Below are 16642 nucleotides of genomic sequence, written 5' to 3'. Positions count from 1 at the left end.
TTCCACGTGCACAATGTCAGTCCGCCCAGCGCCCGCTGAATTCCACACCTGGGACACCTCATACCTCTCTCCCTGACCCCACCCCCGCTCCATCACTGACACGTGGGCGGGCCTCACGGACGTGTTACATGAACAGATATAACCAAATATATTCCTTCCTAATGTCAGTTCACACGGACTTAGATCCGTCCACAATTGCCCACTTGATTACTTAGCCTTGTTGCTGAAGCTACAGGGCTTCTAAACAAGGCCACTCCGGGCTGTCTCAACATGAAACACTTGGGATCTGCACGACCACGTCTCCGGAGCGGGACCAGCTGCGCCGCCAAGGACGGCCAAGGACGTGGGGTCACCGGGAGCCCTACTTACAGGGTCTGACCTGCGGTTCCCACTCAGATTAAAACGAAACGTTACTCTCAAGACCCGCTAGGGGCCGCCAGCATCGAGTTCCCAATTTTTGCGTCTTTTGTATTTTTTTGATAGAAACATAAGAAACCTGCATGCTTGTTACAGGCCTGGTATTTAAAATGTTCTTACATATCTTAAGAATACTTTAAAAATTCAACCTAGGTCCAGCCAGCTCTTACAATGGTGCAATGGCTCTTTTAGTTCTATGCAAACATTAGCATGTTTAAACTTTGTACAAACCCTCCACAGAATGCCCTATTCTTTTCACTGTTTTTTTAACAACTTTATTGGAGTATAATTGCTTTATAACGGTGTTAGTTTCTGCTTTATAACAAAGTGAACCAGCTATATATATACAAATATCCCCATATCCCCTCCCCCTTGCATCTTCCTCCCACCCCTCTAGGTGGTCACAAAGCACCGAGCTGAGCTCCCTGTGCTATGTGGCTGCTTCCCACTAGCTATCTATTTTACATTTGGTAGTATATATAAGTCCATGCCACTCTCTCACATCGTCCCAGATTACCTTCCCCCTCCCCATGTCCTCAAGTCCATTCACTATGTCTGAGTCTTTATTCCTGTCCTGCCCCTATGTTCTTCAGAACCTTTTTTTTTTTTTAGTTTCCATATATATGTGTTAGCATATGGTATTTGTTTTTCTCTTCCTGACTTACTTCACTCTGTATGAGTCTCTAGGTCCATCCACCTCACTACAAATAACTCAATTTCGTTTCTTTTTATGGCTGAGTAATATTCCATTGTACATACATGCCACATCTTCTTTATCCATTCATCTGTCGATGGACACTTAGGTTGCTTCCAGGTCTTGGCTATTGTAAACAGTGCTGCAATGAATACTGGAGTGCAAGTATCCTTTTGGACCATGTTTTTCTCTAGATATATGCTCAGAAGTGGGGCTGCAGGATCAGATGGTAGCTCTATTTTTAGTTCTTTAAGGAACCTCCATACTGTTCTCCACAGTGGCTGCACCAACTTACATTCCCACCAAGAGTGCAGGAGGGTTCCCTTCTCTCCACACCCTCTCCAGCATTTATTGTTTGTGGATTTTTTGATGATGGCCATTCTGACTGGTGTGAGGTGATACCTCATTGTAGTTTTGATTTACATTTCTCTAATAAACGATGTTAAACATCCTTTCATGTGCCTCTTGGCCATCTGTATATCTTCTTTGGAGAAACGTCTATTTAGGTCTTCTGCCCATTTTTTGATTGGGTTGTTTGTTTTGATGATATTAAACCTCATGTGCTGTTTGTAAATTTTGGACACTAATCCCTTGTCAGTTGCATCATCTGCAAATATTTTCTCCCAATCCGTGGGTTGTCTTTTTGTTTTGTTTATGGTTTCCTTTGCTGTGCAAAAGCTTTTGAGTTTAACAAGCTTTTCTTCTTCAACTAGACAAGTTGATACTAAGCTCCATTTGGAAAAATAGAAACGTAAGAATACTTAGGAAAACACACAAAGAGAAGAGCTATGCGGGTAGCGGGGACGAGCTCAACCAGAAATTAAAACACACCACACAGCCTCTGAGTCGTGAGGAAATAAGAAAGCCTAGATGCGTCTGCTTATTATGACAGAAGAAACACAAGAAGGATTGGCCGTATTTTACAGGCATTTAAAAGTAGTGGGATATTATAAACAATGTGATTTCCATGTGAATGGGTGCATTTGGGAGAAGAGAAGCTTTTGCTATGGCATAGAGTCAGTAGCTGCTAAATTTATAAAGTGAAAATTAAATAAGGAGCATGACATGTACAAACTCTCAAAGTACCTCCCCACAGACCGGTGATTAATTACAAAGGGCAAATAACAGCTTTACTCTGGAGAAACCTGGGGCATGCCGAATTTCCTAAGTTAGGAAAGACCAAATCACCAAAAAGGAGAAACAAGGACAACATGGCTTGAGCGCTATTCCACCCCCAAATGCACAGCTGCCATCTAACCAGGAAGTGGTCTGGGCAAATCTCCTATTCTGTGTGTACCACGCTTCCTTTCTCTGCAGGGCCTCTCCTTCCTCAGGAGCCCTCAGTCACGTGTCTCATCAACCCCTGTATGAGCAAGGCTGTGAAGGAAAGAACCCAGCATCTCCACTCGTGAGCTTGTTTGAATCTCACTGATCCAAACAGGATTCCATGATCTGGGAGCATTTGCAGATGAACACAAACCACTGAAGTGTGGGCGGAGGAAGTACCTTGCGCAGGAACCACTGACCTTCTGACCGTCCAGCTCGAACCCAGCCCCGGGCTCTCGGCACTTGATGGCATATTTGGACCGTGTCCGGGGCGCACATCTGGGGTTTATGACGCGCAGAAACTGTTTTCTGAAAAAGGAGACGTCATCCGTCTTATCTGGGATGCTAACAGAGACTGCTGTGGAGGGAAGTAGCTGCTGTGCTTCCTGTGGAATCTTTAGTGTCGAAACCCTCGCTGCGGGTGACGGGCCCCTGCCCCAGGTATCCTCTTAGTCCGCGTGGCCTCCCAGGCTCTGTCCTCTTGTCCCTCTGCTCAGTCGGGGTGAGCAGGAATGTCACCGTGATTTCCAAACTCACCACCTGCTCTACCTTACTCTGCACGGAAGGACACTGAGTTCTATTTGTATTATCATCATTTTGTAATCTTAGGATGAGCCCGGAATTTCTCTTTAAGATCCCCCCAAAGCACCTTCTCCGTGGTGGAGACGGGGAGACGGTCCTGGATTACCCGGGGGCGGGGGCCCCTGTTACCACCAAGGTCCTGATGACAGAAGGAGCGAGTCAGCGAGGCCAGAGCCCAGGCCGATGGGACTCCGAGGCAGAAGCAGGAGAGGCGGCGCGCCTGCGGGCTTGGGAGGTGGGAGGGGATGAGGCAAGGGGCACGGGCAGCCTGCAGAGGCTTGAAAACGTGGGGGAATGAAGTCCACCCCAGGGCCTCAGGAGCAACACAGCCTGAGAACAACTTGATTTTAACACAGGGTTTCCATTTGGACTTCTGACCTCCAGAACGTAAAGTAATAAATCTGTGTTGCTTTAACCCATGGACTTGTGGTCGCCACAGCAGGAACAGGAAACATACACACTGAATATCTCTGGGGTTCTTTGGTGGTCGTTGTTCAGTTGTTTGTTTGTTTGCCAATCTGAGCTCTGCAAGCTCAGGGTTTGAATCTGTCGTGTCCAAGGATGTACTTCTAAGCCAGGCACATTGCAAATACCCAATAAATATGTTGATGCTTGGGTCAAAAAGGACTTCAGGGGGCTTCCCTGGTGGTGCAGTGGTTGAGAGTCCGCCTGCCGATGCAGGGGACGCGGGTTCGTGCCCCGGACCGGGAAGATCCCACATGCCGCGGAGCGGCTGGGCCCGTGAGCCACGGCCGCTGAGCCTGCGCGTCCGGAGCCTGTGCTGCGCAACGGGAGAGGCCACAACAGTGAGAGGCCCGCGTACCGCAAAAAAAAAAAAAAAAAAGGACTTCAGGCCACGAAGGCAGCAGCTTATGGGTCAAGTGAGGCCTCAGACGTGCTCAGGTATGTCTGCAGAAGCCCGCTGCCCACTCCAGCCTGAGCCCTGTGGAAACGAGCGCCAGGCTCCTGGGGAGGGGCAGTTCCCCTTCCTGTGGGGCTGCTGACGTGACGCCCCGTGACGGGGAGGACCAGCCTCCCAGTGGACACACCCTGTGTGTCTGTCTGTCCTGTGAGCACCGTGGTCTCCTCCATCGGCACCGCCTGGACCACAGGGACGAGACGCCATGACCCCCCGCCTCACGGCCCTGCTCTGCCTTGGTGAGATGGAGGAGGGGGAGGGGAAGCCCTGGCCAGGGAGGGACCCCTGCCCACAGCCAGGCTGCTCCGTCAGGAGAGCCCAGGACTCAGGAGGCTCCCGGGGAGGAGAGGCGCTGCTCAGGGTTCAGGGCAAACCTCTCACAGGGGCCTCTCTTCCAGGGCTGAGTGTGGGCCTGAGGACCCCGGTGCAGCCAGGTGAGTCTGTCCCCAGGTGTCCCAGCTCCCTCCTGCTCATGGGGACAAGGGGCCACCCCCAGGCAATGGGGATGGGGAGCAGCAGTTCTGGGCTGAAGGGGGGGGAGTCTGGGAGGTTGGGGGCTGAGAGCTGGGGACCTGGGGGTGAGGATGTCTTGTGACGCAGCCTCTGATGTCCTTCCAGGCACCCTCCCCAAACCCACCATCTGGGCTGAGCCAGGCTCTGTGATCCCCTGGGGGAGCCCCGTGACCATCTGGTGTCAGGGGACCCCGGGGGCCCAGGGGTTCCGTCTGAATAAACAGGGAAGCTCAGCTTTCTGGGACGCACAGAGTCCACTGGAGCCCGAGGATAAGGGCAAGTTCTCCATCCCACACATGACACAGTCCGACGCAGGGAGGTATCACTGTTACTACTTCAGCCCCACTGCCTGGTCAGAGCACAGTGACCCCCTGGAGCTGGTGGTGACAGGTGAGAGGACACTCGGGGGTCCCGGCCTCAGGCTCTGCCCTCAGGAAGGGGGTCTGCTCTCAGGGGTGTGTCCCTCTCACAGCCCAGCCCTGGGGGAGGGGAGGGGGGTGTGAGCCCCATTTCACAAGCTCCCTCCTTCTCTCCTAGGGGCCCACAGCAAACCCACCCTCTCAGCCCTGCCGAGCCCTGTGGTGACCTCGGGAGGGAACGTGACCCTCCAGTGTGGCTCATGGCAGGGACTGGACAGGTTCATTCTGACTAGGGAAGGAGAACCCAACTCCTCCTGGACCCTGGATACGCAGCGACGCCCCGATGGGCAGGCCCGGGCCCTGCTCCCCGTGGGTCCCGTGACCCCCAGCCACAGGTGGACGTTCAGATGCCACGGCTTTTACAGGAACACCCCCCAGGTGTGGTCGGCCCCCAGTGACCCGCTGGAGCTCCTGGTCCCAGGTGAGGAGGTCCCACCCTGGCCTCATGCACTTTTTGAGGCACGAGACAGATTATTAGATGCTTTTCTCCCAGGATTGTCCCAGATGAGAGGGTGGGGTGAGGGGGGAGTGGGGGGCACAGGACAGAGACACAGAGTGTGAGCAACAGTGAGGCCTGGGGACCAGGACGGGAGAAGGGGCTTCATGGGAGGAAGCAGCCCCTACAGCCCAGGCTGGTCGTCCCCCAGGTGTGTCTGGGAAGCCCTCCATCCTGACCCCGCAGGGCCCTGTCGTGGCCTCTGGACAGAGCCTGACCCTCCAGTGTCGCTCTGACGTCGGCTATGACAGATTCGCTCTGTCCCAGGAGGGGGGACAGGCCCTCCCCCAGCGCCCTGGCCGGCAGCCCCACGCTGGGCTCTCTCAGGCCGACTTCCCCCTGGGCCCGGTGACCAGCACCCACGGGGGCCGGTACAGATGCTACGGTGGACACAACCTCTCCTCCGAGTGGTCGGCCCCCAGTGACCCCCTGGACATCCTGGTGGCAGGTGAGGAGCCAGCGGGTCAGTCAGGGACCCAGACTCTGCACAGGCCCTGCCAGGGGAGCCCCAGGTGGTGATGCTGGGACCAGGCGTGAGGGGTCCCCAGGGAGGGAGGGAGAGAGACAGAGAGAGACGGGGGTGGGCAGGGAGAGGGAGAGACTCACAGAAAACAGAGACAGACAGAGATGAGGGGCCTCAGGGAGGCCCTGCTGAGTCGCAGTTCAGAACCAGGGGGCGGGCAGCCCTCACCCCGCTTCCTCTCTCTAGGACGGTTCCCTGACACGCCCTCCCTCTCGGTGCAGCCGGGCCCCGTGGTGGCCTCAGGAGAGAACGTGACCCTGCTGTGTCAGTCAGGGAGCACAAGGGAAACTTTCCTTCTGTCCAAGGAGGGGGCAGCCCAGCCCCCACTGCGTCTTAGATCAAAGTACCGAGGTCGGCATTTCCAGGCCGAATTCTCCCTGAGTCCTGTGACCTCAGCCCACAGTGGGACCTACAGGTGCTACAGCTCACTCAGCAGTAACCCCTACCTGCTGTCACACGCCAGTGCCCCCCTGGAGCTCGCGGTCTCAGGTGAGGCGCCCTGACCCTGTCCTTTCTGACTCAGACAGCTCAGGGCTGTGTCCCCTGAGCACTCTGGGCTGAGGTTGAACGAGGAAGGGTCACCCAGAGGGGGCTGTGCCCCTCAGAGGCCCTCCCATCCCCTCCCACACCTTCTCACCTCACCTGGAATCCGGAACCTGACGACTGTAGGAGACCACAAGGCAGGTGTAAGGGAAAGGTTTCATGAGGTGGGGACTCCAGGGTCAGCCCCACCCACTTCCTGTCCTCATTCCCAGGACCCTCTGGGGGCCCCAGCCCCCCACCTACAGGCCCCAATTCAACAACTGGGGAGTCACTGAGGCCTCTCTGCTCAGAGGGAGCACAGGCCACCCCAAGGCAGTTTCAGAGTCTCTGGGAGGATCTAATGCCCTCAGATCCTCAAGGACAGGCTGGGGGTCAAGTGGAGATGCCAGGAGGACCCCAGGGCTCCAGGGGCTCTGAGGCTGGTGGATGAAGGGTGGGGGTCATGGACAGGGAATGACCCCTCGGGGCCCATCCTGGGGGAGGAGCGGTGGGCTGACGTGGGGAGAAGCAGTCCCCGACCCTCACCTCCTGTCCTGACCCCCAGGAGGCTCTGAAGTTGGGGTCCTTCCCCCCACAGACCCAGGCCCGCAGACGGGTGAGTGAGGGTCTGTGGGACATGGTGTTGGGTCCAGGGGGGGCAGGGCTCAGTTATGCCCTTGGTTCAGGCACCTCTGGAGACGCTGACTTGGACCCCCTTCCCCTGCCTGGGCCTCAGTTTCTCCAAGTGTAAAAGCAGAGAATCGTGGCCCGGAGCTTAGATTTCCTTCAGTTCTGACTTCTGGTTGTGACCCCCCAGGAGAGGAGGCGTCACAGGGACGCCCTTGAAGATGTGACCGTATGGGGGCCTGGCCCCTCCGCTGCAGTGATGGTGGCATTGTACGGGGAGGGGGAGGGGAGGCAGGACAATGGCCCAGGGTGTCCAGGCCCTCCCCCTTCAGCTCAGGGAGCCCAGCTTGAGTGGAAAGAGCAAGGGCTGGAGTCAGACTCCAGGTTCAGACCCAGCTCTGTGCTCCTGCTGTGGGCCCTGGGCAGGTGGTTTCTCTCCTCTGAGTCTCAAGTTCATGGTCTGTAAGCTCCCTGGTCCCACCATGCTCACAGGCCTGCTGTGCGGTGAGATGAAATGATGGGTGGGCTTCACAGAGCTCAGGAGGGCAGAGCCCCCAGCCCAGCCCAGACCTTCCCAGGGGCATCAGGGCCCTGCAGGGTGGGGTAGGGATCCTGGAGAGAGACACAGAGTCCACCCCATGTAGCCCTGCAGACCCTCCTGCAGATGAGGAGCCCTCAGAGCACAAATCTGGTGTCTGCTGGGGGGCAGTTCAGGAGAGCTCAGGGAGCTCACAGCTCTGGGTTCTAATCCCAGCTCTGCCATGTCCAGGCTGAGTCACTTGGGGCTCATGCTTTTCCTCTCTGTGCCTCAGTTTCCTCGTCTGTAAAATGGGTGGGGCGGGTTAGAGGAGATGAATGCACAGACCCCAGCACGGGCCTGCACACAGTAGGCGCTCAACTGAATGGCATCTTGGGCTCACTCATGACGTCACTGGTGCCCCAGGTCTCAAACGGTACCTGAACGTTCTGATCGGGGCCTCGGTGGCCTTCGTCCTGCTGCTCCTCGTCCTCCTCGTCCTCCTCGTCCGACACCGGGGTCAGAGCAGACGCAGGAAGTCGGGTGAGTAGGGAACGGGGTGACCCAGGCCCCTGCAGGTGCTGGGCTTAGGGCACCAGCCAAAGGGAAACCTAAGAGATGGGCAAGGTCAGCTTAGAAAAAGATGGTCCAGAGTCTGAAACTCAAAAATCTAGAAAGAAAACACGTACTGTCAGCTGCCATGTATAATTTAAGGTATTTTCCTCCTTTTCAACCTCATGAAGTGTTGAAACGTGTACGCGAGTGTGAGTTCAGGTCTCCTTCTTTCCTCCTGAATCCCGTGTGAGGGGCGGGGGTCCCAAGAGTCCCAGGGCCGAGCCTCTGTCACCTGCCCCAGCCCAGGGCGAGGCTGATTTGCACCCTCCCGCAGGGGCTGCAGACCCAGAGCCCAAGGACAGAGGCCTGCAGAGCAGGTAACTCCCGCCCAGAAGACCCCCAGGCCCACCCCGCCCGCAGCTCCCCCTCATTCTCCCCTAACACGCCTGCCTCCTCCCCAGCTCCTGCCCAGACGCCGCCGCCGCCCAGGACCAGGCCCTCTGTGAGCAGAAGCGGACGGGGTGGGGGACACAGGGTTCTGGAGGCAGTGGGGGAGGGGAAGGCTGGGAAGGGGTGGGCTCAGGGGGTGCGGACGGAAACCCCACACTTCCCCTCACCCCTGGGTCTCAGTGGCCCCTTCTGGGTGCACTGCGGGGGCTCCAGCCCTGAGGGATCTCGGGGAAGCCCGCCCAGCGGTACACACCCTGTTCCTCCCCAGCAGATGCTGCCGTGAAGGACACACAGCCTGAGGAGGGGGTGCAGCTGGACCATCCGGTGAGACCCCTGCTCCTGTCCAGGCCACCAAACACCTTCTTGTTGCCAAACTCAGTCCAATGGACACGTCTCTGTCCTAACATCCCAGCTCCAGCAGCGTCCCACACTGACCTCTCCTTCCGGGCTTCCTGGGTCCTCCTGCTGTGACTCCACCCCTCCTGTTTCCTTGTGACCTCATGGCCCCTCCTTCGGGGTTCCCTTTCCTGGCTCCTCGTCCTCTGTCTGACCTTCTGGCATTGCAGAGAAGCCCCACGTCTCAAGAGGATTTGTGAATAACTGAATCACCTGAAAGTCCCCAGGCCCCCCTTCCTTCATTCACCCAAAAGTGGTGCACAAGGAGAGCGCATCTCCCCGGCTCCCTGTAGGTGCTGCAGGTGCAGCAGGGAGCTCACCTGGTGGGTGAGAGAGACTATATGTAAAGAAGCAGGTAGCGTCCTAGAATGCAAGGTCCCGATAAGGAAAGTAAAGCAAGAGAAGGTGACAGAGTGCATGGCGGAGGGGGGGGCAGCAAGTGCAAAGGTCCTGAGGCAGGGACCTGCTTTTTTTTTTTTTTTTTTTGCGGTATGCGGGCCTCTCACTGTTGTGGCCTCCCCCGTTGCGGAGCACAGGCTCCGGACGCGCAGGCTCCGGACGCGCAGGCTCAGCGGCCATGGCTCACGGGCCCAGCCGCTCCGCGGCATATGGGATCCTCCCAGACCGGGGCACGAACCCGTATCCCCTGCATCGGCAGGCGGACTCTCAACCACTTGCGCCACCAGGGAGGCCCAGGGACCTGCTTTTGCAGGAAGATGGCTGTGCGGCTGGAGCCAAATGAGCAAGGGAGATAATGCGTTAATACAGAAATCAGAACCGTAGAAAGAATCCAGAGGCTCCAAGGTGTTAGGAGGTCCCTGGAGTTTCCATCAGGCAAGTGACCTGATCTTAGGTTTTAAAGCATCACTCTGGCAACACAGTGGAAAGCTGATGGGAGGAGATCACAGTGGATCCAGGAAGTCCCCTTTCTGTCCTATTCTCTCCCTCCAGCAGAACAGGCAGGATGCAGACCCCCAGGAGGGGATGTATGCCCAGGTGAACCACTCAAGATCAAGACTAAGGCGGGGGGTGGCCACCTCTCCTTCCTCCCTGTCGGGGAGATTGCTGGACACGAAGGACAGACAAGTGGAAGAGGACGGGCAGAGGGACAGTCAAGTGGGTCCCATCCTGTCTGGGCCCCCAGGCTTCCCCCACCCAACCATCCTCCCTCCCTCTCCCTCACCGCAGGCCGCCGCATCTGAAGCGCCCCAGGATGTGACCTATGCCCAGCTGAACCACTCGACCCTCAGACGGGAGACTGCACCCGCTGCCCCCCAGTCAGGGGAACCCCCAGAAGAGCCCAGCTTGTATGCTTCTCTCGCCGTCCGCTAGCCCAGGAAGGACCCAGACCCCACGCTCCAGGGAGGAAGACTGCACGGACCCCGGAAGGCACAGGAGCTGCCTGCCCGCAGTGGACACCACCTAACGACCATCAGACAGCCTGGACTCCCAACACGGACCACCAGGAGCCCCTGGGACCCTTCGCAGTCACCTGATTCCACCCTCAAAGATAACTAATATCCTTACATTTGGGAAATAATGCAACAGACTTCTCAAAAATCAATGTGTGAACTGAAAACCAAAATCAAAACAAAAACAAACAAACAAAAAAACAAAACAGAAGCGGGAAAATGTTTTCAATGAATGATAATGTAAATAATACACATCAAACATACGAATTGAGAAAATTAAGAATCATGCATGAATACATTAGAAAAGCCTTTAATAAAGTCAATGACCTAACATAACACACCAAGAGTTTAGGATAAAATAGCAAATTATTTCAAATGAAGGTAGAAGGCAGGAATAATAATGACAAGGGTAACTAATAATGAAGACAACCCAAAAGTAGAGAAAATCAATTAAGGCAAAAAATAAACTCATTCTTGAAAACATTCATGAATCCTAGCCACCACGGCCGAGGGAAAAAGAGAGAAGGCACACATTTCTAAAATCATGAAAGAAATTGCAGACAGCACTACGAATCCTACAAACTTTATAAAAATAGTAACAGAACATTATGAAAAATTTGATGCCAACATACAGAAAATGTAGACGGAATGGAAACCTTTCAGTGTACAATTTACTAAATGGAAAATCTATCACCTTATACATTGACTCTCATCAAAAATTACACACGACTGAACTATGTAGAATCTAAAAACATCAAAATGAAAGAAATAGAGAGTAGAATGCTGGTAACCGGGGTTGGAGTGAGGGGGAAATGGGAAGATATTGGTCAAAGGGCACAAACTTCCAGTTATAAGATGAATAAGTTCTGGGGATCTAATATACAGCATGGTGGTTATAGCTAATCACACTGTATCCCATTCTTGAGTGATTTGAAGAGAGTAGATCTTAAATGTTCTCACCAGAAAAAGAAATTGCAACTGTGTGATGGGATGCAGACAAATACTATGGTGGTCATCACTTTCCGATGTGTAAGTGTACAGTTTAGGAAGCTTCACTGGTGATTTCTTCCAAGCACTTATGTACTCAGGAAAGACACACACATACACCAAAATTGCACAAACATTTCCTGAGAACAGAAAAAGAAGAAACATACCTCAACACATCAGATCAGGAAAATATTTACACCAAAACCTGACAAGGGAATTATACATGGGCAAGTCCCAGGAAGATCTCTCACATGAGCTTAGATGGAAATCCCTAAACAGAGTATACACAAATAAGATTTAGTGATATATTAAAAGGACATTACTTCATGACCATACTGTGGGGTGTTTTTTTTTGAAGGCTAGAGTGGCTTAAAATTTTTTAAATCTATCGCATAATGCAATACATTAATAGAACAAGTAAAAAATAATCATCTCAATAGATGCAGACAAAGCCTTTGATAAAATATACCAACAATTCCTGGTGAAAATAAAAACGCATCAGAAATAAAAGGGAATTTCCTTTCATTGATGAAGGCATGTTTAACAATCAACACTAGACATCTTTTGTAAAGGTGAGAACCTGAGGTCCTTTCTTCTACAATGGGCAATGATCCAAGTATGTTCCCTATGACCACTTGTATTCACCAGGGCACTGGAGGCACCAACCAAGTAAGTAAAACAAAACAAAGCAAGAAGCTCTGAAGTGGATAAGAATAATATTGTACTATTAAGAGACTGCACAGTTGTGTTCGTAGAAAATCCAAAATACTGTAAAGATGTTCTACTCTAATTAAAAAGTTTTCCAGCATCGCTGCATACATGGTCAATATACAGAATTCAAATGCGTTCAAGACTTCCGGTTCTTGATTGAGATTAAGTAAATGAATGTCTCCCTGTTCCATGACTTAATACCAGTGAACTGATTGTATACTGCTGACTTCCAAGAGCAGTATGATAATCTATTTGGGCTGTTTTTCTTTTTTTGAATTTTTGAATTTTATTTATTTTTTATACAGCAGGTTCTTATTAGTTATCCATTTAATACATATTAGTGTATATATGTCAATCCCAATCTCCCAATTCATCACACCACCACCCCCGCCACTTTCCCCCCTTGGTGTCCATGGGTTTGTTCTCTACATCTGTGTCTTAATTTCTGCCCTGCAAACCGGTTCATCTGTACCATTTTTCTAAATTCCACATAGATGTGTTAATATACGATATTGGTTTTTCTCTTTCTGACTTACTTCACTCTGTATGACAGTCTCTGGATCCATCCACATCTCTACAAATGACCCAATTTCATTTCTTTTTATGCCTGAGTAATATTCCATTGTATATATGTACCACATCTTCTTTATCCATTCGTCTGTCGATGGGCATTTAGGTTGTTTCCATCTCCGGGCTATTGTAAATAGAGCTGCAATGAACATTTTGGTACACGACTCTTTTTGAATTATGGTTTTCTCAGGGTATATGCCCAGTAGTGGAATTGCTGGGTCATATGGTAGTTCTATTTGTAGTTTTTTAAGGAACCTCCATACTGTTCTCCATAGTGGCTGTACCAATTCACATTCCCACCAGCAGTGCAAGAGTGTTCCCTTTTCTCTACACCCTCTCCAGCATTTATTGTTTCTAGATTTTTTGATGATGGCTATTCTGACTGGTGTGAGATGATATCTCATTGTAGTTTTGATTTGCATTTCTCTAATGATTAATGTTGAGCATTCTTTCATGTGTTTGTTGGCAATCTGTATATCTTCTTTGGAGAAATGTCTATTTAGGTCTTCTGCCCATTTTTGGATTAGGTTGTTTGTTTTTTTGATATTGAGCTGCATGAGCTGCTTATAAATTTTGGAGATTAATCCTTTGTCAGTTGCTTCATTTGCAAATATTTTCTCCCATTCTGAGGGTTGTCTTTTGGTCTTGTTTATGGTTTCCTTTGCTGTGCAAAAGCTTCGAAGTTTCATTAGGTCCCATTTGTTTATTTTTGTTTTTATTTCCATTTCTCTAGGAGGTGGGTCAAAAAGGATCTTGCTGTGATTTATGTCATAGAGTGTTCTGCCTATGTTTTCCTCTAAGAGTTTGATAGTTTCTGGCCTTACATTTAGGTCTTTAATCCATTTTGAGCTTATTCTTGTGTATAGTGTTAGGGAGTGATCTAATCTCTTACTTTTATATGTACCTGTCCAGTTTTCCCAGCACCATTTATTGAAGAGACTGTCTTTTCTCCATTGTATATCCTTGCCTCCTTTGTCATAGATTAGTTGACCATAGGTGTGTGGGTTTATCTCTGGACTTTCTATCCCATTCCATTGGTCTATATTTCTGTTATTGTGCCAGTGCCATACTGTCTTGATTACTGTAGCTTTGCAGTATAGTCTGAAGTCAGGGAGTCTGATTCCTCCAGCTCCATTTTTTCCCCTCAAGACTGCTTTGGCTATCTGGGGTCTTTTGTGTCTCCATAAAAATTTTAAGTTTTGTTCTAGTTCTGTAAAAATAGCCATTGGTAATTTGATAGAGATTGCACTGAATCTGTAGATTGCTTTGGGTAGTATAGTCATTTTCACAATATTGATTCTTCCAATCCAAGAACATGGTATATCTCTCCATCTGTTGGTATCCTCTTTAATTTCTTTCATCAGTGTCTTATAGTTTTCTGCATACAGGTCTTTTGACTCCCTAGGTAGGTTTATTCCTAGGTATTTTATTCTTCTTGTTGCAAAGGTAAATGGGAGTGTTTCCTTAATTTCTCTTTCATATTTTTCATCATTAGTTTACAGGAATGCCAATAGATTTCTGTGCATTAATTTTGTATCCTGCAACTTTACCAAATTCATTGATTAGCTCTAAGTGGTTTTCTGGTGGCGTCTTTAGGATTCTCTATGTATAGTATCATGTCATCTGCAAACAGTGACAGTTTTACTTCTTCTTTTCCAATTTGTATTCCCTTTATTTCTTTTTCTTCTCTGATTGCCGTGGCTAGGACTTCCAAAACTATGTTGAATAAAAGTGGCAAGAGTGGACATCCTTGTCTCGTTCCTGATCTTAGAGGAAATGCTTTCAGTTCTTCACCATTGAGAATGATGTTTGCTGTGCATTTGTTGTATATGGCCTTTATTATGTTGAGGTAGGTTCCCTCTATACCCACTTTCTGGAGTTTTTTATCATAAATGGGTGTTGAATTTTGTCAAAAGCTTTTTCTGCATCTATTGAGATGATCATATGGTTTTTATTCTTCAATTTGTTAATATGGTGTATCACATTGATTGATTTGCATATATTGAAGAACCCTTGCATCCCTGGGATAAATCCCACTTGATCATGGTGTATGATCCTTTTAATGTGTTGTTGTATTCTGTTTGCTAGTATTTTGTTGAGGATTTTTGCATCTATATTCATCAGTGAAATTGGCCTGTAATTTTCTTTTTTTGTAATATCTTTGTCTGGTTTTGGTATCGGGGTGATGGTGGCCTCATAGAATGAGTTTGGGAGTGTTCCTTCCTCTGCAATTTTTTGGAAGAGTTTGAGAAGGATGGGTGTTAGCTCTTCTCTAAATGTTTGATAGAATTCACCTGTGAAGCCATCTGGTCCTGGACTTTTGTTTGTTGGAAAATTTTCATCAGAGTTTCAATTTCATTACTTGTCATTGGTCTGTTCATATTTTCTGTTTCTTCCTGGTTCTCTTGGAAGGTTATACCTTTCTAAGAATTTGTCCATTTCTTCCAGGTTGTCCATTTTATTGGCAGAGTTGCTTGTAGTAGTCTCTTAGGACGCTTTGTATTTCTGCAGTGTCTGTTGTAACTTCTCCTTTTTCAATTCTAATTTTATTGATTTGAGTCCTCTTCCTCTTTTTCTTGATGAGTCTGGCTACTGGTTTATCAATTTTGTTTATCTTCTCAAAGAACCAGATTTTAGTTTTATTGATCTTTGCTATTATTTTCTTTGTTTCTATTTCCTTTATGTCTTCTCTGATCTTTATGATTTCTTTCCTTCTGCTAATTTTGGGCTTTGTTTGTTCTTCTTTCTCTAGTTCCTTTAGGTTTAAGGTTAGATTGTTTATTTGAGATGTTTCCTGTTTCTTGAGGTAGGCTTGTATTGCTATAAACTTCCTTCTTAGAACTGCTTTTGCTGCATCCCATAGGTTTTGGGTCGTCGTGTTTTCGTTGTCATTTGTCTCTAGGTATTTTTTTGATTTCCTCTTTTATTTCTTCGGTGATCTCTTGGTTATTTAGTAACATACTGTTTAGCCTCCATGTGTTTGTGGTTTTTACATTTTTTCCCTGTAATTGATTTCTCATCTCATAGCATTGTGGTCAGAAAACATGCTGGATATTATTTCAATTTTCTTAAATTTACTGAGGCTTGATTTGTGACCTAAGATGTGATCTATCCCGGATAATGTTCCATGCGCACTTGAGAAGAAAGTGTAATCTGCTGTGCTGGGGTGGAATGTCCTATAAATATCAATTAAATCTCTCTGGTCTATTGTTCATTTAAAGCTTGTGTTTCCTTATTAATTTTCTGTTTGGATGATCTGTCCATTGGTGTAAGTGAGGTGTTAAAGTCCCCCACTATTACTGTGTTACTGTCAATTTCCTCTTTTATAGCTGATAGCAGTTGCCTTATGTATTGAGGTGCTCCTACATTGGGTGCATATATATTTATAATTGTTATATCTTCTTCTTGGATTGATCCCTTGATCATTATGTCCTTCCTTGTCTCATAACATTATTTTAAACTCTATTTTATCTGAGTATTGCTACTCCAGCTTTCTTTTGATTTCCATTTGCATGGAATATCTTTTTCCATCCCCTCACTTTCAGTCTGTATGTGTCCCTAGGTCTGAAGTGGGTCTCTTGTAGACAGCATATATATGGGTCTTGTTTTTGTATCCATTCAGCAAGCCTGTGTCTTTTGGTTGGAGCATTTAATCCATTCATGTTTAAGGTAATTATAGATATGTATGTTCCTATTACCATTTTCTTAATTGTTTTGGGTATGTTTTTGTAGGTCTTGTTCTTCTCTTGTGTTTCTCACTTAAGAACTTCTCACAGAAGTTCCTGTAGCATTTGCTGTAGAGCTGCTTTGGTGGTGCTGAATTCTCTTAGCTTTTGCTTGTCTGTAAAAGTTTTGATTTCTCCATCGAATCTGAATGGGATCCTTGCTGGGTAGAGTAATCTTGGTTGTACGTCCTTCCCTTTCATCATTTTAAATATGTCATGCCACTCCCTCCTGGCTTGTAGAGTTTCTGCTGAGAAATCAGCTGTTAACCTTATGGGAATTC

The 16642-nt window shown here is 49.1% G+C and overlaps 1 protein-coding gene across 1 annotated transcript; it reads left to right on the top strand.

Annotated features, from left to right (window-relative positions):
* Positions 1-4143: 4143 nt before the first annotated feature.
* Positions 4144-10288, top strand: LOC132480801 (leukocyte immunoglobulin-like receptor subfamily B member 3). Its single transcript, XM_060085262.1, has 13 exons — positions 4144-4177; positions 4337-4372; positions 4557-4841; positions 4989-5291; positions 5518-5814; positions 6076-6378; positions 6977-7027; positions 7982-8098; positions 8445-8487; positions 8572-8612; positions 8832-8884; positions 9908-10072; positions 10145-10288. Exons 1-13 carry the CDS (start codon positions 4144-4146, stop codon positions 10286-10288), a joined length of 1872 nt encoding a protein of 623 aa, XP_059941245.1.
* Positions 10289-16642: the final 6354 nt, after the last annotated feature.

The sequence above is a fragment of the Mesoplodon densirostris genome, chromosome 19 (assembly GCF_025265405.1).
Source record: "Mesoplodon densirostris isolate mMesDen1 chromosome 19, mMesDen1 primary haplotype, whole genome shotgun sequence".
Lineage (NCBI taxonomy): Eukaryota > Metazoa > Chordata > Mammalia > Artiodactyla > Ziphiidae > Mesoplodon > Mesoplodon densirostris.
This window is presented reverse-complemented; position numbering and strand designations above follow the sequence as displayed.

Bases quoted from the DNA above. Each gene is read 5' to 3' on its own strand.
- LOC132480801 (XM_060085262.1), top strand. From the start codon at position 4,144: ATGACCCCCCGCCTCACGGCCCTGCTCTGCCTTG. The intron at 4,373-4,556 runs GTGAGTCTGTCC...ATGTCCTTCCAG, and splicing joins GAGGACCCCGGTGCAGCCAG to GCACCCTCCCCAAACCCACC. The intron at 10,073-10,144 runs GTGGGTCCCATC...CCCTCACCGCAG, and splicing joins ACGGGCAGAGGGACAGTCAA to GCCGCCGCATCTGAAGCGCC.